Raw genomic sequence first — 25,218 nt, 5'->3', positions numbered from 1 at the left:
ACCTGTTGCCAAGCGTGATGACCTGAGTTTGATTCCCAGAACCCACAATGGCAGAGATAGAGAAAACTGACTCCCAAAAGTTGTCTTCTGATCTCCATATGGATAGATAGATAGATAGATATTTTACACACACACACACAAATATATATATATATATATATATATATATATATATATAGAGAGAGAGAGAGAGAGAGAGAGAGAGAGTAGCGAGAGAGAGAGAGGGAGAGGGAGAGGGGGAGAGAGAGAGAGAGAGAGATGGAGGGGAGAACGTATCACATGTGCAAAAGAAATGAATAAATCTAATAAATGTTTTAAATAATCTTTATGTATCTTTGGGGGTGTGAAGAGATTACATGCAGTACATCATCTCATATATGAGACTTGAGAATCCTTGGATTGCAGCCTCCTTAGGCTCCTGGAACCAGTCCTTCAGTAATGTCATGGAGCAACTGCATTTTAAAAAAAAAGAAGAAAAGAAGAAGAAGAAGTAAGGAGCTGATATGGAACAAACAACCTCCAAATTCCTTCTGGATCAACAGTCTATGACTATAATTTCCAGGTCAATATATTTTGTCGATGTGACATTCAAAAAGCGCACTTGAAAATTTCTTTTTTTATTAAGAAAAGCAATTTTTATTTATTTACATACCAATCACAGTTCCCCCTCTTCCATCCGCTCACCCTTTCAGCCTCCTCTGACCCAACCCACCCCCAATTCCCTCCTCCAACAAGGCAAGGCCTCCCACAGGGAGTCCCCAGAGCATAGTACATTCAGTATAGGCAGGTCTAAGCCCCTCCCCCTGCCTCAAGGCTGTTCAAGGTGTTCCACCATAGGTAGTAGGCTCCAAAAAGCCTGCTCATGGACCAGGCATGGATCCTGATCCTACTGCCAGGGAGCCCCTTAAACAGATCAAGCTACACAACTGTCTGGCTTATGCAGAGGGCCTAGTCCAGTCCTGTGGAGGCCCCACAGCCGTTGGTCTAAATTTTATGAGTTCCTACTAGCTTGGTTTCCCCATCATGATCCTGATGCTCTTGCTCACAGAATCCCTCTTCTCTCTCTTTGACTGGACTTCTGGAGCTCAGCCTGGTGCTTGGCTGTGAATCTCTGCATCTGCTTCCATCAGTGTAGTAGGTAACCATTCCAGCTTTGGTCTGGAAGTTCCAACCCCCATTCAGGCTTCGGTAACTGTCACGCCTATAAGGCGGAGCCAAGGGAAGACCCTGAAGACCCAGGATCCGGATGCGCAGCCTCTCTTGGTTCCTAGACCCTGGATGCTGGAGGTAGACCCAGCAGAGTTCTCCAGAGAACACTGCTGGACTGAGCCACACCTTTCCCAGACCCTGTAAACTATCCCTTCACTTGTAAGTTTCCCCACAAAATAAACCTCCCTTTTAACTACATGGAGTGGCCTTAATAATTTCACCAATACATCAGTTACTAGGGAAAGGTTCTATGATAACAGTTAGGGTATTTAGTGATCTGATCACATGGGTAAGCAGGTTCAGACACCCTCTCCACTATTGCTAGTAGTCTAAGCTGGGGTCATCCTTGGGGATTGAAAATTTCTGGAGCATTGGAATTATTTTCCTTGTTGCTGCTGCTGCTGTTGTCGTTGTTATTGTTTGCATTTGATCCAACGTTAAAAGGAGCTTGGCTTTCCTATTATTTTCCATTGTGGGTTAATGACAGCTACACACCCAAGAAGAATTTGAGGGCCCAGCCATGCTACCCAAGTTCACTCTTGGTTCCTTGCCAGAAAAACAGTCAAACATCATTAGAATGGAAGAAGAGTGAACAGGGGCAACTTATGCAATGGACAGCTGAAGCTACTACAAGCTTCTCAGGGGACGGTGCCTTACTTTGTTTCCTGGTGGTGGTCACTTCCTTGTTTTGACAGATGTGGTTTTCTGCTGTTTTTTTTTTTTTTTTTTCTTAAGATGCTTACTGGGCTTGCAAAGAAAAACACTGAAGGGATAAGGTCAATAAGCAGCCTCAGCACCAAGACACAGATGCTCCATTGTAATTGAATGAAAGCTCTAAGACCTCTTACGAACCAGCTGTTTCCACTTTAAGCCTCTGGCTTGTTTTTATTTTTATGCAGACCATTTCTGACTTAAAAATCAATCACAAAAATTGCAAAGTGTTTTTACATCTTTCTTTAATATTATAAGTAGTAGGCTTAGAAAAAAAGAAAAGAAAAGATGCAATTAAAAGTCCAGATAAGTTTTTGTCATTGATTTGTCCTTACAATGGAGGGGATACCTCAGGCATCTGAGCATGATGTTAGAGATGGGGAGGTATCTGAACTGACAGGCATTTCTGAAAAACAGGTGTCCTGAGAAGGCCTCCTGAGTTCTCTAGTGTGGATGCTTCTAATTTATAGGATCATTCCTTTGGGTAAAATTTGCTTTAAGAGCTCCTTCTCCGTTGCTGATTTTTTTTTTTATTTTACAATACTATTCAGTTCTACATAACAGCCACAGATTCCCTTGTTCTCCCCCTTCCTGCCCCCCTCCCCTTCCCCCCCTTTCCCACACCTCCAGATCAAGGCCACCCCCCCGAGGACTGGGATCGACCTGATAGACTCAGTCCAGGCAAGTCCAGTCCCCTCCTCCCAGATTGAGCCAAGCGTCCCTGTATAAGTCCCAGGTTTCAAACAGCTATCTCATGCAGAGAGCCCAGGACCTGGTACCACTGCCTAGATGCCTCCCAAACAGATCAAGCCAATCAACTGTCTCACCTATTCAGAGAGCCTGATCCAGTTGGGGGCCCCTCCCGTTGCTGATTCTTAATTGACCACACATTTCACTATGAACTCAAAAGTTTAATAGTCATTATAGACAATGATAGAATGATAATAATAGAATTTTGGTAAAGCATGGTTTTACTTATAAGTAATAATTTCCCAAACCGGATGTTCTAAAGGAACATTTTTGTTTTGTTTTGTTTTGTTTTGTTTTGTTTTGGGGGTTTGTTTCTTTGTTTTAAGGAAGGTTTGAGGCCAAGTCACTCATTTGTTAGCACATCCTATCTTTACTCTATTTTCATTTATTTACTCTGTGTGTGTCTGTGTGGATGTAATGTTTTTAAATAGCCATATTTAATAGCCATAGAGGATTAGGAAGGAGGGGGAAATTAAGTTTTTTTTAATGAGGCAGGAAAGATAAAGGGTTTCAATATAAATACTGAACTTTCCATTTGTTAACTATTCATACAGAATAGATAGAAAATGGAAAATAGGACTGGAGAGGTGGCTCGGAGGTTAAGAGCACTGGCAGCTCTTCTAGAGGTCCTGAGTTCAATTCCCAGCAACTAACTACATGGTGTCTCACAACCATCTGTAATGAGATCTGGTGCCTTCTTCTGGTGTGCAGACACACATGGGGGCAGAACACTATATACGTAATGAATAATCAATCTTTTAAAAAAAGGAAATGGAGAATAAAGTTATCAGATACTGCAAAGGGGGAGAATAAGAAAAGAGGATGAAGGTGATAAGGAGGAGAAAAAGAAGAAGAGGAAGAGGGAGAAGAAGAACAGTAACAACATACCTAAAACACAAGAAGTTCTGATCCATGGGCTACAAGAATACACAGTCTAAGTTAAAATACATTAATGCAATAGGTTAATAACAACATATACAAGATATTAAGTTCACAAGTCTATTTGAAGTGATTTGCAGGTCTCCTCACACTGTATTTGTCACTGTACTGGCCGTCTGATAATATCCCAGTTGTAGAAAGCTAATTTCCCTGAATGTCCATTGGGGGCATTTTACATCCATCCAGTATGCTGGCTAGTTTTCTGTCCTTTTGATACAAACTGGACTCATCTGGGGGACGGCAACCACAATTGAGAAAATACAGTACCTCCATAAGATTGGCCTGTAGGAAAACCTCTGTGGCATTTTCTTAATTAATAATTGATGAAGATGGAGGGCATGGCCCATTGTGGGTGGTGCTACCCTGAGCAAGTGGTACTGGAAAATATAATAAAAACAAACTGAGTAGGCAAGCCAGTAAGCAGCACTCCGCCATCGTCTCTGCTCCAGTTCCTACCTCCAGGTTCTTGCTTGAATTCTTGGCCTGACTTGCCTTAATGATGAACTAAGGCCTGAGAATTGTAAGATGAAATAAATCCTTTCCTCCCCAAGTTTCTTTTTGTCAGAATGTTTTACAACAGCACTGGAAGCCTCAACTGAGACATACAGGGAATATCACCAGCCAGAATGTCTATTCTCTGTACGTAGGCAGGATGCTTTTAGAAGAATATAGAGCCCTAATTTAACAGTGTCAGGTTACTTGGTACATTATCCAGGAGAGTAAGCCTTCATTTAGAGGTTTATTACTATATTTAACCTTAAAGTGAACTACTTTTGTTATGAAGGGAATAAACCATCTTACAATGTGATAGTTTACTTGAAAATAGAGTAATATAATTTCCTATGATTCAGGAAGGTCTGTGTGTTTGAGGAGAGGAAAGAATTCCTTTCTGGATTAAGTGAAACCATGGGATAAAAGAAAAGGTCTTGCGATGTGGAATTAAGATTAAATTAATCATCTTTCCCTCATTAAGCATATTATTTTACAGAGTCATTACATATATTCAAATCATATTGCACAGGATTAAGAGGATTAGAGCCTACCCTAGCTTCTTTGTCGGCCGAGGGCCGCAGCTAAGAGTTTACTGAGTGGGGAATCAAGCATCTTGCTAAGAAGCCTCCCTGGAAAGAGGAAAATGAAAGGCTGGGAGACAGACACGTACCTGTACGTGATGCCAATCTGCTTAATCTACAGGAACAAAGGGCTGCCCTGAAGGCAATGTCTGCTTTTTCCCTCCTAAGTTCATTTTCATGACATGATATTTATTTTTTGAAAGACACATGGGCAAGCAATCTCAGTAGCTGTGTTGGCGGCATCCACCTGCATTCCTTTCTTCTAGAAGACATGGTCCTAGCTGTTTGGTTGGTCTCCTTCACCTACACCTGGATTGCATGGCTGCCAGATGCTTCTGCTGCTTCTGCCATCAAGAGGCACCATCAGCAGTGCCTCTCTTCAATGAAACAAACACGGTAAGATACAGTCATCAATAGTGTTCTGTTTTCTCCCCGACAACTGCCTCAGACCTTCTGCTGGTCTTGAAATATATCTTTATGGGAAGCCCATCTCTGTCACTGTACCTGTGTTTGTGATAGCCCTGACCCATCAGAATAAATCACCTCTGGTTAACATCCAAAGGATGGCTCTTCCATCTTTGGCATTGTTTGTTTAGTTGTATTTATTTGGGGAGAAAATAGTTAAAAGTTTCACATATGGATAATCCTTCAGGGAGCTTGTTTCCTCGGTGTGGAATGCATTCATCATTAATAACGATACTTGTTCACAGTTTCTTCAAATTTTGAATTAGAAGCAGTTTAAGAAACAACTTTCCATGTTAATTTTGTGGAGGGCAATATAGTTTTATACTAGTGACTTAACAGCACACCTGAAATCCCTAGAACAAAAAGAAGAGATAGTATAAAAAAGCATCAAGACTATTTATTGTCTTTTGAAAATAACATTCATATATTTAAAATATCTTTCTGAAGATCAACGCATCCTTGTTGTTATTTTCCCAACAATAACATGAGATGCCTGGCTATAACCAGGAGAAATCAGTGCATTACAATAACAAGGGTGTCGCAACTTGCCTGTGGCACCCCAGGTTTCACTAAGAGCACCCCAAATTCCTCAGTCTTACTAACTGGACAAATCAGTCATCCATAGAATGTCCTTGCAAAAGTCTTCCTTTTTTATGAGATTTCTCAAAAGATCCAACCTGTGAAGTGGCAGATATCGGAAAGCTTGTCCTTATAACCTTGCATGTTCATGAAACACTCACCACCAGATCAGGAAAAAGAACAAAACATTTAACCAATACCTTCAGATTCCTCAGATTTAAAGACGACAGGAACTGTAGTCCCAATCCCCAGTCTGCTTTGTACTTTTAAAATATATTTTTAGTTGAAATAGAATTATATCATTTTCCTCTTTGCTTTCCTCCCTCCAACCCCTCCAATAGACCAACACACTTTCAAGTTGATAGACTCTTTTTCTTTGACTACTGTTGTTACACACACACATACACACACACACACACACACACACACACACACACACACATGCATATACACATGTGTTTATGTATATTTGTATGTACATTGTGTGTATGTGTGTTTGGGGTATGTATATATGTGTGTGCACAAATATACAAATACAACCATTTTGATTCCACTTTCATTGTCTATGTGTATATGGTTTCAGGGTCAACCACTCTTCATAGGACAATCAGTAAGAAGGCTAATTCTTCTCCCAGCAGTCAGTAGTCTCTTTTAGTTCTTTGCTAGGAGTGGGACTCCATGAAATCTTCCACGGTCCACATTAGCATGTCCATTGGTAATGCCATTGTTCCAATCTTGTCTACGTAGCCATTTCTAGGAGAGGCTGTTTCACAGCAGACTTCCTGATATTTGGCTCTTACAGTCCTTCCACCTATGAACTATGACAATAACCAGCATGGTAAGATATAGGTAAAGGTGCATTAAGTATCACTCACATGTTAGTGCCAATCAATAGCTGTCTGACTGGACTTAAAGACCCACTCAACAGGAGAGAAATCATGCCTGGCACTGGACCTGGCCAACTTCCCAGAGCTCGTGGGGTCATGGACCTGGGAGGAAAATCTACTAATGTCAGTTTGGTCCTACTTTTTAAAGTGTCCCTCCTACACTTTCCTTCCATTCTGTTATCAGACCACAGACCTGAGATGACACAGGGCCTAGTTGAGTTTAATTCCCTCCTGGATCCTCTCCAAAGAGATTAAACATGAATGTAAGATTATGCCAGACTATGTGTGATTTTTGTTTTTGTTTGTTTCAGGTTGCTTCCAATATTCGTGTAGTTTATTTTATAACAAATGGAGAGTCTATTAAATATCATCGATGAGTTAAGGCAATAGATTTTTTTCTGGCTGTTCCATAGATGCTTAGAGAAGGAAAAAGTAAATTATAAAAGCTATCCCATCATACTAGTCCACATCCATGGCATGGTATCTATGGGGAAATAAAAAAACTACCACACAACTCGTGTCTATCATTCACGCACATCAATAGGAGGGAGTTAGACGGGAGCAAACAAGACAAGCCCTATCAACAATCATTCAAGAAAGGGGTGACTCAGAAGGCCTTGCCTTTGTCGCTGAACTATTTTCCATCAGCAGATTCTGGGAGAAAAGGAATCACTGCCTTTAGATCTGCGCCCTCTGTTCAGCCTGCCAGCCTTCGACAGCTAGCTCCAGATAGCCTGGTTAATCTCAGTGGGCTATAACACAAAACAAATAGACGTGTGCATGGGAGAGAATTTTTTTTTGTATGGTGGGGAGTGAAGGGTGGTGGTGGGGAGGTGGAAGTTAGGAGTTAAAAGTGGTCAGTGCGCAAGGTGTGCATGTATGAAAGTGTAAATAATCGTAATGATTTTTAAAAGCTACACTTATGGCTCATTACATTTTTTTTAAGTCAACAAGGAAACACAAAGTCTTTCTGGTAAGGAGGGAACCTTTTCCTTAGGTTAAATGCCTCTTTTTATTTCCTTTTAAAGGAAAAACAACTTATGGGTTGTATAGGTCAGGTTTCCTCCAGGGGAAACACTGGGGTTTCTACTGTCTGAGCTCCAAATGCTTGTTTTCTACTTCTCTGTGTTCTAACTGAAGAGCCCTTCAGGCCACAAGCCAGAATATGATTCATTAAAATTTATCTCTGCTGCTTTTGTTCTGCAGTGAACAATCCTCTAGGGCACTGAAGATTGTGTAAACCACCACCCTGGTTCAAAGCAGCTACTTGGAATGAAACCGAGGCACTTTCCCTGAGTGAAGACAGTAATCCAAGTCAGTTCCTATACTGCTCTCCGCACTCCCTCATGCATTGGACAAAAACACAGGAATGACTGTCTAGGCTTGTTCCAGAGAAGGAGGGCCAGGCTTCTCCATACTTCTCTAGTACATAAATATTATGAGGTTCTTTGCTCCGTACTCAACTTGATTATCCACAAGTAACGGTATAACTAATTAATAATCTACCTCTTATGGTGCAAGAAAACTAACAGAATGGAGATGAGAGGAAGGCATAGTCTTTGTTTGAAAATCACCCACTTTACCCACTGTTTTGGTTGTGTCAATTATTCTAAGCCCTGCTTTCATTCAGTCAGGCCTGTTTATATTATTTTAATCAGGCTATTTTTATTTAGATTAAAAACTTGATTTCCATCCAAAGATATCCTTTCTTTAGGCTAAACATTTTAAAAGTCTTATATTCTAATATTCCCCTTGTTTCTAAGAAAGGCAGTAGGGAAGAATTATAGATAAAGAAACTCTTGGCAAGTGAAAATATCATTCTTTGCCTAGGAATGACATCCAGTTTTACTGTAATCATGCTGTCCTTGGGCTGTTTAGGCCTATTATAGATCTATGACAGCATTTAGTAATTATTAAACTATCCTACAATAGGCCTGTCTACATTTTATCATAGTCTCTTTGTTTATTTATTTATGCATGCTTTAATGGTAACTTATTTAATTGTACATTTTGTGAGCTACTCTTATTATTTTATTTTAAAGCAAACTTATAAGTCTCCTGAAAGCTGGGCAGTGGTGGCACACACCTTTAATCCCAGCATTTGGGAGGCAGAGCCAGGCAGATCTCTGTGAGTTCGAGGCCAGCCTGGTCTACAGAGCAAGATCCAGGACAGGCACCAAAACTACATGGAGAAATGGAGAAACCCTGTCTCAAAAACAAAACAAAAAGTTTCCTGGAAACTGAACCTTGGCTCTTATTAACAGTTCAGAGCAGACATTAGCACAGATCTATATAATAACCTACAGATTATTCTTAAGGCTACAGTTAGTGTGCATTCTTTCAGTATTCCAAGCCAAGCCCTGCACTGGTGTGAAAGGTTGTGGAAAAATTAGCACAGTTAGCAGCAGATTTATCATCTTTTTTCAAACAAGATAGGAACTCTAAATATCATAAAATTTTGTAACTTACTATACCATGTGAGCTCCAGATAACATCTACAGGCCAACTCTAAAATTGGTCCAGTTTCCTAATTCCATGAGGGAGTCTGAACCCTCAGCATTGAGCTCATGACCTGGTAGAGACCCAGGTGAGATACACCATAGCTGCCATGTCTCTAGTGGAGCACACTCTGGCTGTCTCATCCACAGAAATGCTTACCTGCACAGGTATTTCCTTTATAGGTAAAAGGTATTGACTGTAGTCAGCCTTGCATTCTGGAGGGAGTTCAGGTGTCTAGAAGCTGTTTAGGCAAAGCCCCGGGGCTCTTCACATCCTCTCTAAGGCTTCTTGAAGCATCAGGGACCTATAACCATTGAATCTCCAATTAGGAGATCTCCAACAGTTTTCTTAGTGATCAAATGAAGGGGGCAAATGAATTTCTAGCTACTTCACTCTATCATGAATTTGTATCTATATATCCTAGCAGAACCTTTTGACAGATTTTACATTTTTAAAAGAAAAACATAATGTAATTTATTGTGCTATGTGTTAGCATTTAGACATTACCTGGCTGGCGCCTTGTGGACCTAGCCAGTAAGTAGCAGTGCCTTGGCCTGCTCAGGGTCCTGACAACATCAAGTGCTTATTGCTACATGGTCACTGTGCACATGCTCTGAACCCCCTTTAAAAGGCAGGTCCCGCCCACCTCTCTGTCTCTCTCTGTCTCTCTGTCTCTCTCTGTCTCTCTCTCTCTCTCTGAGGTAGTTTCTGTACCTCTTCTCTTCTCTTTTCTCCCATCTCTTCTCTCATCCTCTCCTCTTATCTTCAGAGACACACTCTATGTCCCTTCTTCCTTTCCCTTAATAAAATCCTCTACATGAGCGCTGTCTGCATGGTGTGAGTGACTTTCCACCGCGCCCCTTGGCTCCACCGCCAAGACCACGCCACGCCCTTTTTAAATACCACAGCTGCTCTTCTGTTACTATATAGAATATAAACTAGTTTATAATAACTATTCCATGCATTATAAACAATATATAATTGCATATAATTACAAATATATACAAATACTAAGTCAGGTTTTCAAAGCAAACGCCTGTATTCATGAGGCATTATGTATATACAGGCAAGCTATCTGAGGGGCATGTTGTCAAGTGCAATCTCTAAACAATGTGTGGATTCCATTCTTTCTGACTTCTTTATTAAAGTAGATTAACCTGGACACTCACCACAGTCTCCTTCATCACCTTCCTTTGAAGATTTTTCTGTCTCAGGCATCTCTCTCCTTCCTAATCTTGTTTTGTGCTTCTACCATACAAGAGCTTCCTGAGAACAAAGAGACGATTATGAATACTGAGGTTGAGATAGTGAATGAATCTCCACCAAGTAATGTATCATTTCCACACTGGCTTGTTTCCTACCTTCTTTCAACAAAATTAAAGGAAAAACCTAGTTAATTTGTTAGGTGATAAATCACTAAAAATGATTGTGGGTAATTGGTCACACAATGTAGCTTTTAAAATATAAGTCAGAATAATTGTCTCGCCATGCAGAGGCCTAGTCCAGTCCCATGCAGGCTCCACAGCCATTGATCCAACATTCATGAGTTCCCACTAGTTTGGTTTGGTCGTCTCTGCAGGTTTCCCCATCATGATCCTGATTCACTTGCTCATAGAATCCTTCTTCTCTCTCTTTGACTGGATTCCTGGAACTCTGCCTGGTGTTTGACTGTGGATCTCTATATCTGCTTCCATCAGTCATTGGAGAAAAGCTCTGATTTGCTTGAGGGACCCCCTGGCGGTAGAATCAGAATCCATCCCTGGTGCATGAGGGGGCTTTTTGGTATCCTATGATGGGATACTTCATGCAGCCTTGAGGCAGGGGTAAGGGCTTGGACTTGCCATGGGAGGCCTTGCCTTCTTGTTGGGGTGGGGGGATGAGGGGTTGGTTGGAGGAAAAGGCTGAGGGGGCAGGAGGAGAGAAAAGGGGAATCTCTGATTGGTGTGTAAAATGAAAAAAAAATTCTTAATAAAAAAATGAAAAAAGTGTTAAAATAAATTTAGATAATTCAGTTACATTTTTCAAACATTATGAAAAAGTTTCTTGACATTCAATGTACTTACACATACATGAACAAAATTTAGTATTTTCATCTATAAAACTAAAAAAATGAATTTATGTAAAACCTAGCTTCATTTTAACAATGACTAAATCCATTTAACACATAAAATAATGAGAAAAATATACCACCATTTCATTAACAAATTCATTTTCACTAACGTTTTATTCTTAAATTTAATAGGAATCAACATTTATACAAATTATTTTGTTCTCTTTGTGATGGTAATATAAAATTTAAAGTTAATATCAATGTATGTACATATTTTCTACCCAAACATACTTGTATGATGAATAATAAAATTCTATGAAGCAAGATAATGGAAATACAAGTACTAAGAAAATAAGTAATATAAATTTTCTGATATTTTAGAGAATTTATTCATGTATTTTTAAATAATGTATGTATTCAAGTTCACTGGATACATTCAAAGGAAGAATGTTCTTCTACATCATCAATATCTAAATATTTTTCAATGTATGATGAAAGGATTATAGAGGTTATTTATATTTGTTTGGGGGAATTATTTTATAATTTTTAATTGTGTGTGGGGTGTGTGTCAGTATGAGAATGTGTCTGTGTATGTCTGGAGGGGTTGTAAATGTAGGTGCCTATGGAGCTGGAGATGTTAGATCCCCTGGAGCTGAGGTTACACTCTGTTCTGAATCACCCCATGTGGGAACTGGAACCCAAACACCTGTCCTTTGTATGACAGTAAACACTCTTACCCACTGAGACATCTCTCCAGGTCCTTTAAGTATTTTTTTAAACATGTATGGTAAAGTGCATAAATTTGTAAAAATCTGTTTTGAGGGTACAACCAACATATTCTCTTTGCAAAGAAGTTAAGGTAAAAGGAAATCAAGATGAGATAAACATGGACCACTCAAGTCAGGTAAGAGCAGGTGCCTGTACCCCACTGCGGCCCAGAAAGCACTTCACAGCAGGCCTGTGCTCAGCATTCTTGGAGTTCTTAATTAAAATGCATCTGTATTTCAGTCTCCTGCAGAGGAATGTTTCCTGAAAAGACACATTAGTCGCATGTTATTTAGTTGTATCCAAAATATTATACCAAAGGAGTAATTTTTACAAATTTCCTGTTACATGTTACATCTACACTTTCTTATTTACAAAAACAAGTAGCCAGCATTTATTAACTACGTGCTATTTTCTACAGGAACAAGTTATCCTGAAAAAAAAAATGTTACAAATGCAAATTTTATACCCCAAACCTACTGAATCAGAAACTCTGGGCAGAGACCCAGGAAACCAGAAGAGCTGAATGCTTGCCAATGAGGATCACATTTGCCAAACATCTGGGCTGATAGGCATTACTTGAAAACTACCTCTTGCTATTTGTGTACAGGTGTGTGGGGGTGGTGTTCATGTGGGTGCACTTGTATATGCATATATGTGGAGGCCAGAATTCAAACTCAGTTCTGCTTCCTCAGGAGTTGTCTACCTTGTGTCTTGAGACAGAGTTTTTAATTGACCTAGGGTCATCAATTAGGCTTCTGGTTGATGAGCAAGCCCCAGAGATCTTCCTATCTATGTCTTTGGGAGTACAAACATGTATGCTACTATGACTCACTTGGTGGGGAGTAGTTAGAGAGATCAAATTTACGTTCTCATGCTTGCTCAGGAAGTACTTTATGATGAGTATCTCCCCAGTCCTCTATCACTATTTTTTAAATAAGCAGTTTATCCTAGCTCCTTAGAAGGTTTTCCCTAGTTTATTCTAGCTTCTTGGGAGAAATAATTCAGTGTGTTCAATTATTCACCAGCTATAATGACTTAACATATTTAAATTCAAATTAATTACCTTCTATCCAAAGGAGATTCCTTTTCTGAACTTATCCATTCATATTATTAGAAAAAGAATACATCTCTAAACCCCTGAGGATTCATCCAGATTCCACCCTATTTAGAGATCATACTGGACCATCTCACAAACCCTAATATACCTCTTCCATCAACTGCTTCAGCATCTGAAATCCTCCTAGTCAGAGTCATTTTGTAGTCAGAGTCATTTTCTGGAGTCAGGAAAATGCCTCCAGTGCCAGTGAAATGGTTCAGGGGACATGACCGAGGGTGAGAACCTTGGTTCAATCTCCAGGCTCTACAGGATGGAAGGAGACAAGAGAATTCCACAAGTTGTCTTTTGTCTTACACAAGAGTGTCCATGGGAAACACACACACACACACACACACACACACACACACACACACACACACAGATAGATAGATAGATAGATAGATAGATAGATAGATAGATAGATAGATAGATAGATGTAGCAAGAAAGAATTTAAATCATCTTTTGTTAAAATTTGCATCAATGTTCCTAGGAAATGGTACCCAAGTCAGAAAAGCAGTCTCAGTGTCCCAGCACCTTGCTCATATTCACAGATGCCCAGAGAGACAGGCCTTTGTTCTATATCAGAACACCACAGAAAGGAGCTTGCCAGGTGCCCTTTGACCTAGAGAAGGAAAGGTGGCAATGGACGTTGCCTGTGCCACTGTTGGGTTTGCCCAGGTCCAACATCCCCGGAGCCCTGCAACCTCCAGCAGGAATTCTGCCTGCAAGCTCAGCCTGTCCCCGTAATCTCTGCTTAGTCTGGCTTTGAAACCCCTGTTTTTATCCGTTTAGAGTTTTGTAAGGGTTTTCGCTTCTTGACTGCTTTAATGAAGAGATTGTTCAATCAGTGTCAGTCTCTTGGGTATCCATTTCCGATGCTCATCCCCGGGCTGTTTCTACAAGGTGTCTTGTTGAAATGCTCATTCCTGGGCATTCTTTCCTCAAGGGCTGCCTTAGCTGATGTGGGTGGTCTGTGAATCTGAACTTGGATCACCTTCAGCCACATAATAGTCCTCATTTAAAATATGCATTCTGAGAAGTGTTGTCTGTTTATGTATTAAACCCCCCCCTTTTTTTGCTATTCAAATACTCTAAAATTTGTTTGACCTTACCTGCTTTACCCTTCTGTAACAAAAAACAAATGTTGGCAGATATTTGGCTTATTCTGAACTAACAGAATGAGATTTTATGTGTTTATTTCAGAGCACACTTTGTTAAGCAAGATGGCTAATAATGATAAATATATGTATCTTAAAAGTATTTTGTGCTGGCTAGTTTTATGTCAACTTGACACAAACTAGAGTTGTCTGAAAGGAGGAAACCTCAATTGAGAAACTACCTCCATAAGGTCTGGCTGTAGGGCACTTATTAATTAGTGGTTAACAAGACAAGGGGAACCAAGCCCATTGTGGGTGGTGCCATCCCTGAGCTGGTGATCCGATCCGGGTTCAATAAAAAAGCAGGCTGGGCCAGCTCATAGCCCTGGTTTTGGGCCGGGTGGTAACTGGGTTGGTCAGCCTGTCAGTTTTCCCTCAATGTCACCAGCAGGGAGAGCTCTCCATCACTGCCCTGGCTAACTCACCCAATGCAGCAGACATCAAGGAGCAGGATCAGTTCTCCTGCTCTCACCCCTGGAGCCAGCTCACCCGCATTCACATCAGGGCCAGCTCTACTGTTTTTCCCAGGTGAAGTGCAAGGCCCAAATTTCGGGCCTGCTCTCCCCAACATCCACCCCATCTATGAACTGCTGGAGCATGTGAAGGGGCAGGACCTGCAGATCCAAAGCTGCAGGATCTCCATGACACAAGACAACAACAGGACATCCAAGAGGAGTCCCAGAGAGAGCCCAGTATCAATGGTGTAGCAGAAGCCAGAGGCCTGCAACCAGACCAATGACTCATTGCCATGAACACTTATTGAGTAAAGAAATATGGACTAAAGGGTAAACTGTGTGACTCACTGTTCACACTACAGCTTCCATGCCAAGACTTGTGTTTGGTTGGTTGTTGGTTGGTTTGGTTTGGTTGGTTGTTTGTTTTGATTTTTGTTTTTCTTTTAAATTTTGTTTTATTTTGAAATGGAAGTTGCAAGGGCAGAGGGTAGATGCAAAGGGACAGGGAGATGAATGGGAGCAGGATGTGAAATATACAAAGAATCAACAAAAAGTTTTTCAAAAATGTTGAAAGAAGGAAGAAAGGGAGGGAAGGGAGGGAGGGAGGGAGGGAGGGAGGAGGAAGGAAGGAAGGAAGGAAGGAAGGAAGGAAGGAAGGAAGGAAGGAGGTATGAGGAGCAAGCCAGTAAGCAGCTCCCCTCCATGGCCTCTGCATCAATTCCTGCCTCCAGGTTCCTGTCCTGTTTGAGGTCCTGTCCTGACTTCCTTCAGTAATGGACTGTGGGTGTGGAAGCATATGCCAAATAAACCCTTTCTTCCTCCGAAGTTGCTTTGGTCATGGAGTTTCATCACAACAAAACTAACCCTAACTAAGACATCTGTGTCTTTCTCTCGGGGGTACAGCATAAGAAAAACCGGAATGAGGAAAGACGACAGTACTAAAGTCTGGCCCCTGAGACGGGAGCAGTTGTTGCACATTGAAGACCATGATTTCTCCACAAGACCTGGATTTGGAGGTGAGTGTTACCATCAAAAATCAATGCTAAAGCCTACTGCACTCTCAAGATGGGAAAATTTGAAGCAATTAGTACAAAAACTCTAGTAAAAGCTATCTGCTAAAGTAAGTAAGTAAATAAATGAATAAACACTTTTAAATACTTGTATGATTATCTTCTCTTGACTGGGAACAATTGACAATGCCTATATTTTATATTGATCCCTGAACTCTTTTTTTTTTCTATTTTTCACACTCTTGCAAGTGTAATGTGTTCAATATTTGGAAGACAGATAAATTTGCAACATAGCAACTTGCTATTTCTACTATAAGCTGAATTGGATGACATGATGCTAATTGGCTGACTGACTATTCCTACAAGCCAGAACACCTGACTTTAATGGAAGAACAATAGTAATATCCAATGCCACGACTCCCTCTGCTGAGTGCATTTTTCTCCTTTTTTATGCTTTTAGCAATTAAAACTGGTTTGTTTTGTTTTTTTAAGATCTGGCATGTATTAAGCCCTTTAATGTGCTGTACCATTTACCTTCACAATAATTACAAATAGGCACCATCATGAACCTTCACATTCCCATGTAGAAACCCATGGTTACAGAGGTTAGAAAGCATCCCAAAACCAAGAAGTAGTGGAAACAAGATTTGATGGCAGGTGGGGATGGTGAATCAGAAGAGGAGCATTGTGGAGTGGAGTGTTCTTCCCTTGGGGCTCTTCTACATGGTTTCATCATTGAGGGGCCATGTTTTCCATGGATGTACAAGGAGCATGACATCTTCCAGGTAACCTAAATTTCTTTGAGTTCACCTGGTTGGTTTTTGTTTGTTTGTTTTTTATGGAAACAAAATCTCACCCCCACAATTCTCAAACTGACAGCTTTTCAAATATGCTGAAATATGCATTGTCTTGTGTCATGGAGCTCCTGCAGCTTTAAATCTGCAGGCCCAGCCCCTCACATGCTCCAGGAGTTCATAGATGAGGTGGATATTGGGGAGAGCAGGCCCTGAATGCAATTCTCAAACTGACAGCTTTTCAAGTATGTGAATAAGGGGAGGGTAGATGAAGAAAAAAAAAAGACCTGACAATAAAGCATTGGATGAATAACCAATTTGGATGAATAACCAATGACTAGGGAGAGTTGGGAGAAATGTGATAGTCATTGCATATTATGCTCACAGCAAAAGGGAAGCAGGCAGGCATGTAGATGCCATGGAAAGTTAATGCACTCATAAGAAAAAATTAAATTATCAAGCAACTGTTATGTAGAAGGCTGTTTTGGTTTGTTATGATTTGGTGTGATTTTTTTCTTTTTTTTTTTCTTTCTTTTTTTTTTGCATATGTCAGTGTATTCTGTACATGCATGTATAAATGTGTGTCCACTTATATATGGGCTCATGTGTGCTAGTGTGGGTTCACATGTATACATATGCATTCAGTAGCCCAGAGCTGACTTTGGAAATCTTCTATAATCACAGCACACATGACTCATAGAGGCAACACCTCTCAGTTAAATGCAGACTTCGTTGGCATAGCTAGTTTGGGTAGGCAGCTCCCTCAGGGAATCCTATGTCCCTACCTTCCCAGTGCTGAAGTTATAGTCAGGCTACTGTGCCCATCCAGCAGAGTCCATACTTTAGTTATTACCCTTGCACTTTACCTGATTGGCAATCTCCTCAACCCCTGGTTTTCTTTGGTAATTTTCTGGGAACCAGTGCGTTGCAATTCTAATCTTTTTATTTTAAGACAAGGTTTCCCTGTGTAGCATCCCTGGTTGTCCTGGAACTCCATTTGTAGACCAGGCTGGCCTCAAACTCAGAGATCCACCTGCCTCTGCTTTGAGAGTGCTGGCATTAAAGACATGTGCCACCACTGCGTGGCCAGGGTTGCAATTCTTAAGACCTGGCTTAAACTCCATTTTATTAGTGACTCAGACTGTCCTGATCATCAGAACAGTGGGGGAGGCTCTTACCAGTCAGGGCTCTGGGTCCCACCTCCACCATTCCTAGCCGACTAGATGTAAGTGAGACTTAGAGTTTGCACAGCTGGCAGATGCTGCTGACACTGCATGGTCAATGATGCTGATGCTGTGGCTCTGAGAATTGCACTCTGAGGGCTGCTGGGTTAACTTACCATCATCAGATTTAAGTCTTGGTGAGCTTGTTACTTTTTGTTTTCTGGAGTGTTTAATCACAGTTGTTGAATTCCAATTTACAATCGTAGAAGCCTGGAAATTAATCAGGTTTAAGGAGATGTTTATTTAGTGCTGAGCACTCCGCAATCATGTATTCTCAGCACTTTGAGGAGTCATGAGTCTCTGAACTGACTGCTACCCACTGCCAAAAAGCTTCTGTGACCAAGGCTGGGAGCAGCACTAGTCTGTAGGTATAAATGTGCATGTCTAGAAGGCAGTTTGACAATGCCTTCCCCTTCTAGTCTAAAGACATCCCCGGTGACTATTATCAGGTTTACAGTGCTAGGAAACAATTTCCTCCTGTGGATTAGACACCATATCTGATCAGAGAACCTACTTGCACAAGCCCAGTGCAGGATCAAGCCGGTCAATAATTCCAGCATGGGTAGGGGAGGGGATCTTGTAGCTTCGTGCCTCGCTGAGGAGCTATTGGCAATTCATGTCTCCCCAAGGAGACAGCATCATTTTTCCTTGAGGGTGTAGCTACTGAAAATCTGCCCATGCTCAAGCTAGCACCACTAATTGGACTTGATTTTTCAAAGAGAAAAATAAGGAAGAGGACATGAGGAGTGGGCAGGATTCATGTTAGGATCCAATGAGAGAATGGGGCATCAGTATCAGTGTGGATATGACTAAGATACGTTATGGTTGGTGTGTGTGTGTGTGTGTGTGTGTGTGTGTGTGTGTGTGTGTGTGTGTGTAAAATTATCAAAGAATAAGTAAGGTATGCTAATTTTAAAACAAAAGGTGTTCATTTCACTGTCCTTTTGAAGCTCTCTCTTTTTCTTTCTCTACATCACTATTTCTCTGACAATTTTCCAAAAGATTCCAAAACCCTTAACTAGCATTTTCAATAAACTGATGCGCTCCCCAGAAAAAGGTCTTCCAAAGTTTGGATAATATAGTCTACAACTGCGGTGCAGGTGTAGCAGTTCCCTCAATTCTGAGAGTTCTAAAAATCAAGTAAAGTGGCTTGGAGTTGTATCCTTTGCAGCCACTAGGAGACGCCATTTGCACATGAATTGTTAGAAACTGACCCCAGAGTTGAAAATACCTAGAGATGCATCTTCTCAGGAATTCAAGATTGATTGATTGATCTGCTTATTTATTTTGTTTATTTTGAGGCCATTGTGAAAGGTACTTTCACTGATTTCTTTCTCAGTAGGTGTGTCATCCATATACAGGAGGGCGACTGGTTTTTGTCTGTTAATTTTGTATCCTGATAACTTTGCTGGAAGTGTGTATCAGCTGTAGGCATTTTTCAGGTGGAGGCTTTTTTTGTTTGTTTGTTTTGTTTTGTTTTGTTTTTTGAGACAGGGTTTCTCTGCGTTGTTTTGATGCCTGTCCTGAATCTCACTCTGTAGACCAGGCTGGCCTTGAACTCATAGAGATCCACCTGGCTCTATCTCCTGCGTGCTGGGATTAAGGGCGTGTGCCCCCGCTGCCCGGGTTCAGGTGGAGTCTTTAGGGAAGGGCGTGTTGATGTCTCCCTATCCTGTTTGTATCCCCTTCACCTCCTTCAGTTGTCTTACTGTTCTAGCTATGACTTCGAGTCATAATTCCTGGAAGCTAGGTTCCTCAATTAAATTGTTCTGTGTGGTAGAAGAAGAGGTGTTGTTGTTGTTGTTGTTGTTGTTGTTGTTTAGTAGGGTCTTTTTTAGGGAGCATTAGCAAGAAAGAGAGAAATGACTATACTTATTAGTGGACCTTAAAACAAACACTCCACAGACACCTTATTACTCAGTGTGTTCCAAGGATTAGCAGAAGCACCAGGGAGTCTGTTAAATTTTGAAGCTCAGGCCCAAAGCCTGCATTGTAACTCCACATTGTAACAGGATGCCCCAGTGAGGGGCTAGGGAAGCTGCAGAATACTAAGCCTGCACCTTCCTGTCAAGGTAAAATATTTATGCTTTCATCCTCCACCCTGGGCATCATTCTCACGTCCAGAAAAGCATTATTACATTGGCCCAAATTCCCTCTTTACCTGATCTGTGAGGAATACATGTTAATATTTTAAGTGATCATGCCTTCCTAAATTATATTCCCTGAGGCTACTTTATGAGATTGCTACTAAGTATGCAATTGAAACATGCGACTCACATTTAGTGACGGGCAGCAGATCATCTCACAATTAAGAAATTCTTCTCACAATCATAGGTTGGGCTAAATGGTGTTGAGGTGGCTTGTTCCGTGATCCAGGAAGGAAAACTCAACAAGTCCAGTCATAAGTGTCAGTCTACTACCTCTGTGAAATGGTCTTTAACCTTCGCTTGCTTAGCTTGACCAGAACCGTGCCTTCTATGGTGACTCATTTCTCTGTTCTCAAACGGCCGCTTTCCTTTGGGAAATCAGGCTGTGGAATAGAAAAGACAAGCCTTAATTTATCTCCCTTCTCTTCTACTTGTCTACAGCCCAAGCTCATGAACATACTTCTCTCTCAGCTAAATGTAACTTCAGCACTTCCCTTGCCTTAATGTGTTTTCCTAATTAGGTTTAACATTAAAACCAGCTGCTGCCGGGTGGGTTTTTTTTTTCTTCTTTTCACTTTTATAAAGCATTAGAAGATTAATTGACTCATTATGTGGAAACAGGAGGATGTAAATTTAGGGAGCTTTTTGTTTAACTTGGGTTATAAATTGCAGCTCATTTTCTTTATTTATGTTTTCCCGCCCACTATGTCTCCTATAACTAAGGACGTTTTGTTTCAGTCTTCCAGATGATGGTCTCTTTGTTTCTCGAAAGTCAATTCAGCACCTAGATTCTGGCTGCTGAGTTGAGACAAAAGCTAACATTATCAAAGCTGCTTATGGTCTCCACATGTCACACAACAGGCCTGAGAGTCAGAAGGACTTATTCCTATCCCTACCACTACCTTTCTCGGGATTTCAAATAAGAGTTCTTATTTATCCACATAAGTTCATACAGAGGTCAGCTAGAGCTAAAAATCCATGTGTACCTACCTAATGGAGTGCCTGTAAAGATATGAGATGACACATTGTGTAATGTATTATAAAGACACTATAGAAATGCATACATAATTTCCACTTAGCCCTAACTAGTCTACCTGCATAAAAATATCCCAATAAATACATTAAAGGTTTATAGATGTGTGTTACTACCTAGTTAGTGATCCTTGGAAGTTAATAGTCAAAAGGGTTAACTTTTACTTGATATAAACTTGAGCAAAATTCTTATAAAGGTATTATCATTTATGATGTTAATTCCATTGTTCACCCAACAGAGAGTAATTGTTAGGTAGGAGAACATTTGGATGGGGTTAAGGCCAGGATGTGGTATGCATTCCTTTATGTATTCTCGTAACAGCCCTACAAGGCGGGCCCCATACTGTTCTTTTTAGAGATTAGCAAACAGAAATATGAAGATTAAGGAGACACATGGAACTCTAGCCTACTTTGGTTTTATATGGCTATATGTGTTGACATTTTAACACCTGTGCTTGACTGCTTAACTGTCACTTTCTCTAATACTCTGTTCTTTATCTGATAGCACAAGAATGGTGTTTGGAGGTTTGGTTTAGTACCAATATTCCATAACTCTCAATCTTGCCTTTACATTCCCTTCACTCAGCCCCCAAGTGCCAGAGCACAGGTTCTCATACTCAAGAGTTGGGTGACCTTGACATAGAGTTCAAAAGAGATAGACATGAGGCCGGCAGCATCCACAGGCCCACACTGTCTGTGGAGTCTGAAGAGCTCATCTCCATATCATAGTATAAATCAGAATGGAAGAGAGAGGAAATAGAAGACAACAGGAACTCATTTCAAATGACCAAGCTGTGCATTTCCTTCACTGTAACAATGGCCTGGAGATTACATTGCTATATATGGTTTATTCTATCGAATATACCACTGAAAGCTAGCTTTGTAACAGTGTCCCCAGGATTTCAGAAACAGCCACCAACAATGAGGACATGCACTCCTCTCTTCATATCTTAAAGCATTATTTCCTGGCCTGCCACCATTACCTAAAAATACACCAACTTGTGCAGGTGTTCCAGTCCTTTATATGAAATGGTGCAGCATTTGCCTATGTCCCATATTAGTTCTTCCATGATCTTTCAGTTGTCTCTAGATTACATCTAATGCCCAGTACAATGTAAATTCTGTATAAATTGTTGTTAGTAAGACTTGTTTGGAAAATAATGGTGAGGAAAAAGTACATGTTCAGTTCACAGACAGATGTAAATATCTTAACTGAAGTTGAATGAATCCACAGATATAAAACCCATGGACTCAAATGGCCAATTGTCCTTAAAAAATCCTAAATCCAAGCTGTTCTCTGGCTTCTTCAGAAAATGAGTGATGGGAAATCACTACAGGTGTGTGTGTGTGTGTGTGTGTGTGTGTGTGTGTGTGTGTCCTATATGATATGTTTGAGTGTTTAAGTGATAAACTATCTGTTTAAGTGTTTAATTAAGAATAGTGCCCCACAATTCTAAAAGGCAGGCTGCATTTTTGCTTAACTGAGCAAGTAATAATTTATTAAGGTCCAATTAAGTCTCTTAAGTCTATAAACTGTACTGTATTTATGGCTTGCAGTAGAACTCTTTGACTATCTCTGTGTAGAATTTACTCCAATGTTTCTTCCAATAGAAACCAAACTTTGGAGGTATTTCTTGCTCCATAATATATAACTGTGATGAAGCCATGCTCATGCCTTATCCAGCACATTCTGCCACCTCTTCAAGACCTTTCAAAATCTCATTACCTCACAGTATTAGGATTAATAGGAAGATTTATTCACCATGAATTGCCAAGTAGAGGTATGGATGTTTTCATGAATTTTTATTTTGATTATTAATTCAAGAAAAAGGGCAAATGCAAAAATCACCAATGCTGAGCCCTGCAAAGGAATAATGCTAAGCTGTTCCCAAGTTCATGTGGAATTAGAATCTGCAGTAAGCAATGCTATTTATAGGATGAATGTCATACAAGTTAACTGATCCCATATGCTAAGAAGATGGTCGTTAGGACACAAGTAAGGCATTCATACAGGGTAAGACAGGAAGATATTTGAGTGACAGGCCAAGTACCTGGCTAGCAGAGACTCTTCTAAGTAGCAAATGATAATAAACCAAAGGGGAATGTGTTGTTGATAAAGCAACATTGAGAATTAATGATGTCCCAGAAGAGTATCAAAGGAGTTAGCTTGTTTTATACTGCATTATGCATCTAGAAGGCTGCTGAATTGTGTTCATATGTGTGTCACATACAACACACTCAGTCATTCTTTAGCCAAGTATGGAAGCTTCTCAGGATAGATTCATCTAAATCCCAACATCTTGATTAAGCAGCTGGGACTCAGCTGTGCAGGATTAATCTTTGTTGGTTCATAGTTGAAAGTTCTTTTTAACTCAACAAGGCAATACGATTAATGAGAATGAGTTATTACAGTAAGAAAATGCATTCAGAGATTATATGTAAACATATGGATTGTGTCAACATCCATCAGATCAAATTTTATACCCAAAACTAAATGATAAAGTTATTTAACAGCAATCCCCTTAAATATACAGAGAGAGAGAGAGAGAGAGAGAGAGAGAGAGAGAGAGAGAGAGAGAGAGAGATATGAAATCCCTTCTTAGTGGAACTAGAAAATGCCACAAGTTGCCATTTACCCCATTCCAGGAGCCCCAGCTGCCATTGAGTTTGAAATCCACAGTCTGAGAGTGCTTCTGTTTCCATCTGAGTGTGTTTCATCGAACAAGTCTCTAGTTCTTCTTCCCCAGTGCCCTCCGAGGATGCTGATCTACAAGGAAACATGTCTGAGTCTGAAGCATTGGTATAGCATTCGGGAATCTAGACCACCAACTGCTTCATGAATGAAAAGAGCTGGCAGTGGGGGAGAGAAGTGGATATGACATTTCCAAAGCCAAGGACTCTATAAAACTCACTGAACTGCCATTATTATATGAAATGCATGATCTGACATGTTTTTACATATGTTTCCAAAATATTGTTACTTTTTATATCCCTACCAACCAAAACATGGAATAAAAAAACTGAAAACACCAGTTCTAGAATATATTGTACAAGGAAATCTTTAGGATTTTCCATGCAAGTGAGCAATCATGATTGGAGTAGCATTTATTCGTGCATGTGCCTTAGTTATTACATTTGAGGGTATGATAAATGATTCAATAGAAAATAGGGGAAATGATGAATAAAGATATTGGAAAAAATAAATCACCTTCAATTGTTGAACAATGGTCTTTCTTGGTTTTGGAAGATGTCCAAAATGATTATAATGCATTTCTCAGTAAATTTTTCATTTTTCTTTCGGAAGGTTCCCCAGTGCCAGTAGGTATAGATGTCCAGGTTGAAAGCATCGACAGCATTTCAGAGGTCAACATGGTGAGTTTTCCCATAGGGTACTGAGCTTTTTTCTCAAAAGAATAAAATAATAGTCTTGATACCATTGGTTTTTGAATAAGCCATTTCAGGCATTTCTGTTATTAGTCTTTCCTATTTTGCATCACAGTAGGGTTGTGGTTGCTTTTCTCTCTTCCATTCACTTCTTTCTCCCCCTGACAACACTCAGATTCTTTCCTCCCCTTTTTCTGCCTCATGATTTCTCGTGCATGGCTTCCTGCAGAATATCATGGTAAATTTGCTGTCTGTCACAGTTTGAAAATAAGTGCACAAGAAAAACAACCACACAGTTTGTGAACTATGAAATCTCAGCCCCAGGGCCTTGTTCATAAGATGATAGACTGCTATGCTGAGCTTTATTTCCAGGTGTTTCTGTTGATATTAATCTGTTTGTCTCTAAATAACCAATATCAGAAGACAGGGGCATTTTAAGATTCATAATCAGCACATTGAATTTAGAAAATTTTGGTTATCTCATGGCATGTTGTAGCACGAATCTTAAAAGTTCTTATTAATAAAAACAAACCTGGAGCCAGGTATTGGAGTAAACGCTGAAAGATCAGAGAAACAGAAGAAGCCACATCCAACCTCACCTTGCCAACTTCTCAGCTGATCCTGTTTTCTCAGACTGGAAGCCTCTGAGTCCTCATCCAAATGGATCTCAGCTGAACTGCTGCTGAAAGCCTAAAAGCTTAAAATCATAAAAGCCTCTAGTTCCTGGTCCTCACGCCTTATATACCTTTCTGCTTCCTGCCATCACTCCCTGGAATTAAAGGCATGTGTCTTTCCCAAGCAAGACATGAGATTTCAAGTCCTGAGATTAAAGGCGTGTGTCACCATGCCTAGCTGTTTCCAGTGTGGCTTTGAACTCACAGAGATCCGAATGGATCTCTGCCTCTGGAATGCTAGGATTAAAGGTGTGTGTGCCACCATTTTCTGGCCTCTATGTCTATCTAGTGGCTGTTCTGTTCTCTGACCCCAGA

At 40.4% G+C, this 25,218-nt stretch overlaps 1 protein-coding gene across 1 annotated transcript in view; it reads left to right on the top strand.

Annotated features, from left to right (window-relative positions):
* The first annotated feature begins 4,953 nt into the window (after nucleotides 1-4,953).
* The window catches only part of Gabrr3 (gamma-aminobutyric acid type A receptor subunit rho3), a 49,611-nt gene continuing 29,346 nt past the window's right edge, over nucleotides 4,954-25,218 (top strand). Inside the window, exons 1-3 of the mRNA XM_028879444.2 lie at nucleotides 4,954-5,078; nucleotides 15,543-15,655; nucleotides 24,150-24,217. Of these exons, the coding sequence (XP_028735277.1) occupies nucleotides 4,954-5,078; nucleotides 15,543-15,655; nucleotides 24,150-24,217 (306 nt within the window). The remainder of the gene's footprint in view (nucleotides 5,079-15,542; nucleotides 15,656-24,149; nucleotides 24,218-25,218) is intronic.

Source organism: Peromyscus leucopus, chromosome 12 (genome assembly GCF_004664715.2).
Source record: "Peromyscus leucopus breed LL Stock chromosome 12, UCI_PerLeu_2.1, whole genome shotgun sequence".
NCBI lineage: Eukaryota > Metazoa > Chordata > Mammalia > Rodentia > Cricetidae > Peromyscus > Peromyscus leucopus.
This window is presented reverse-complemented; position numbering and strand designations above follow the sequence as displayed.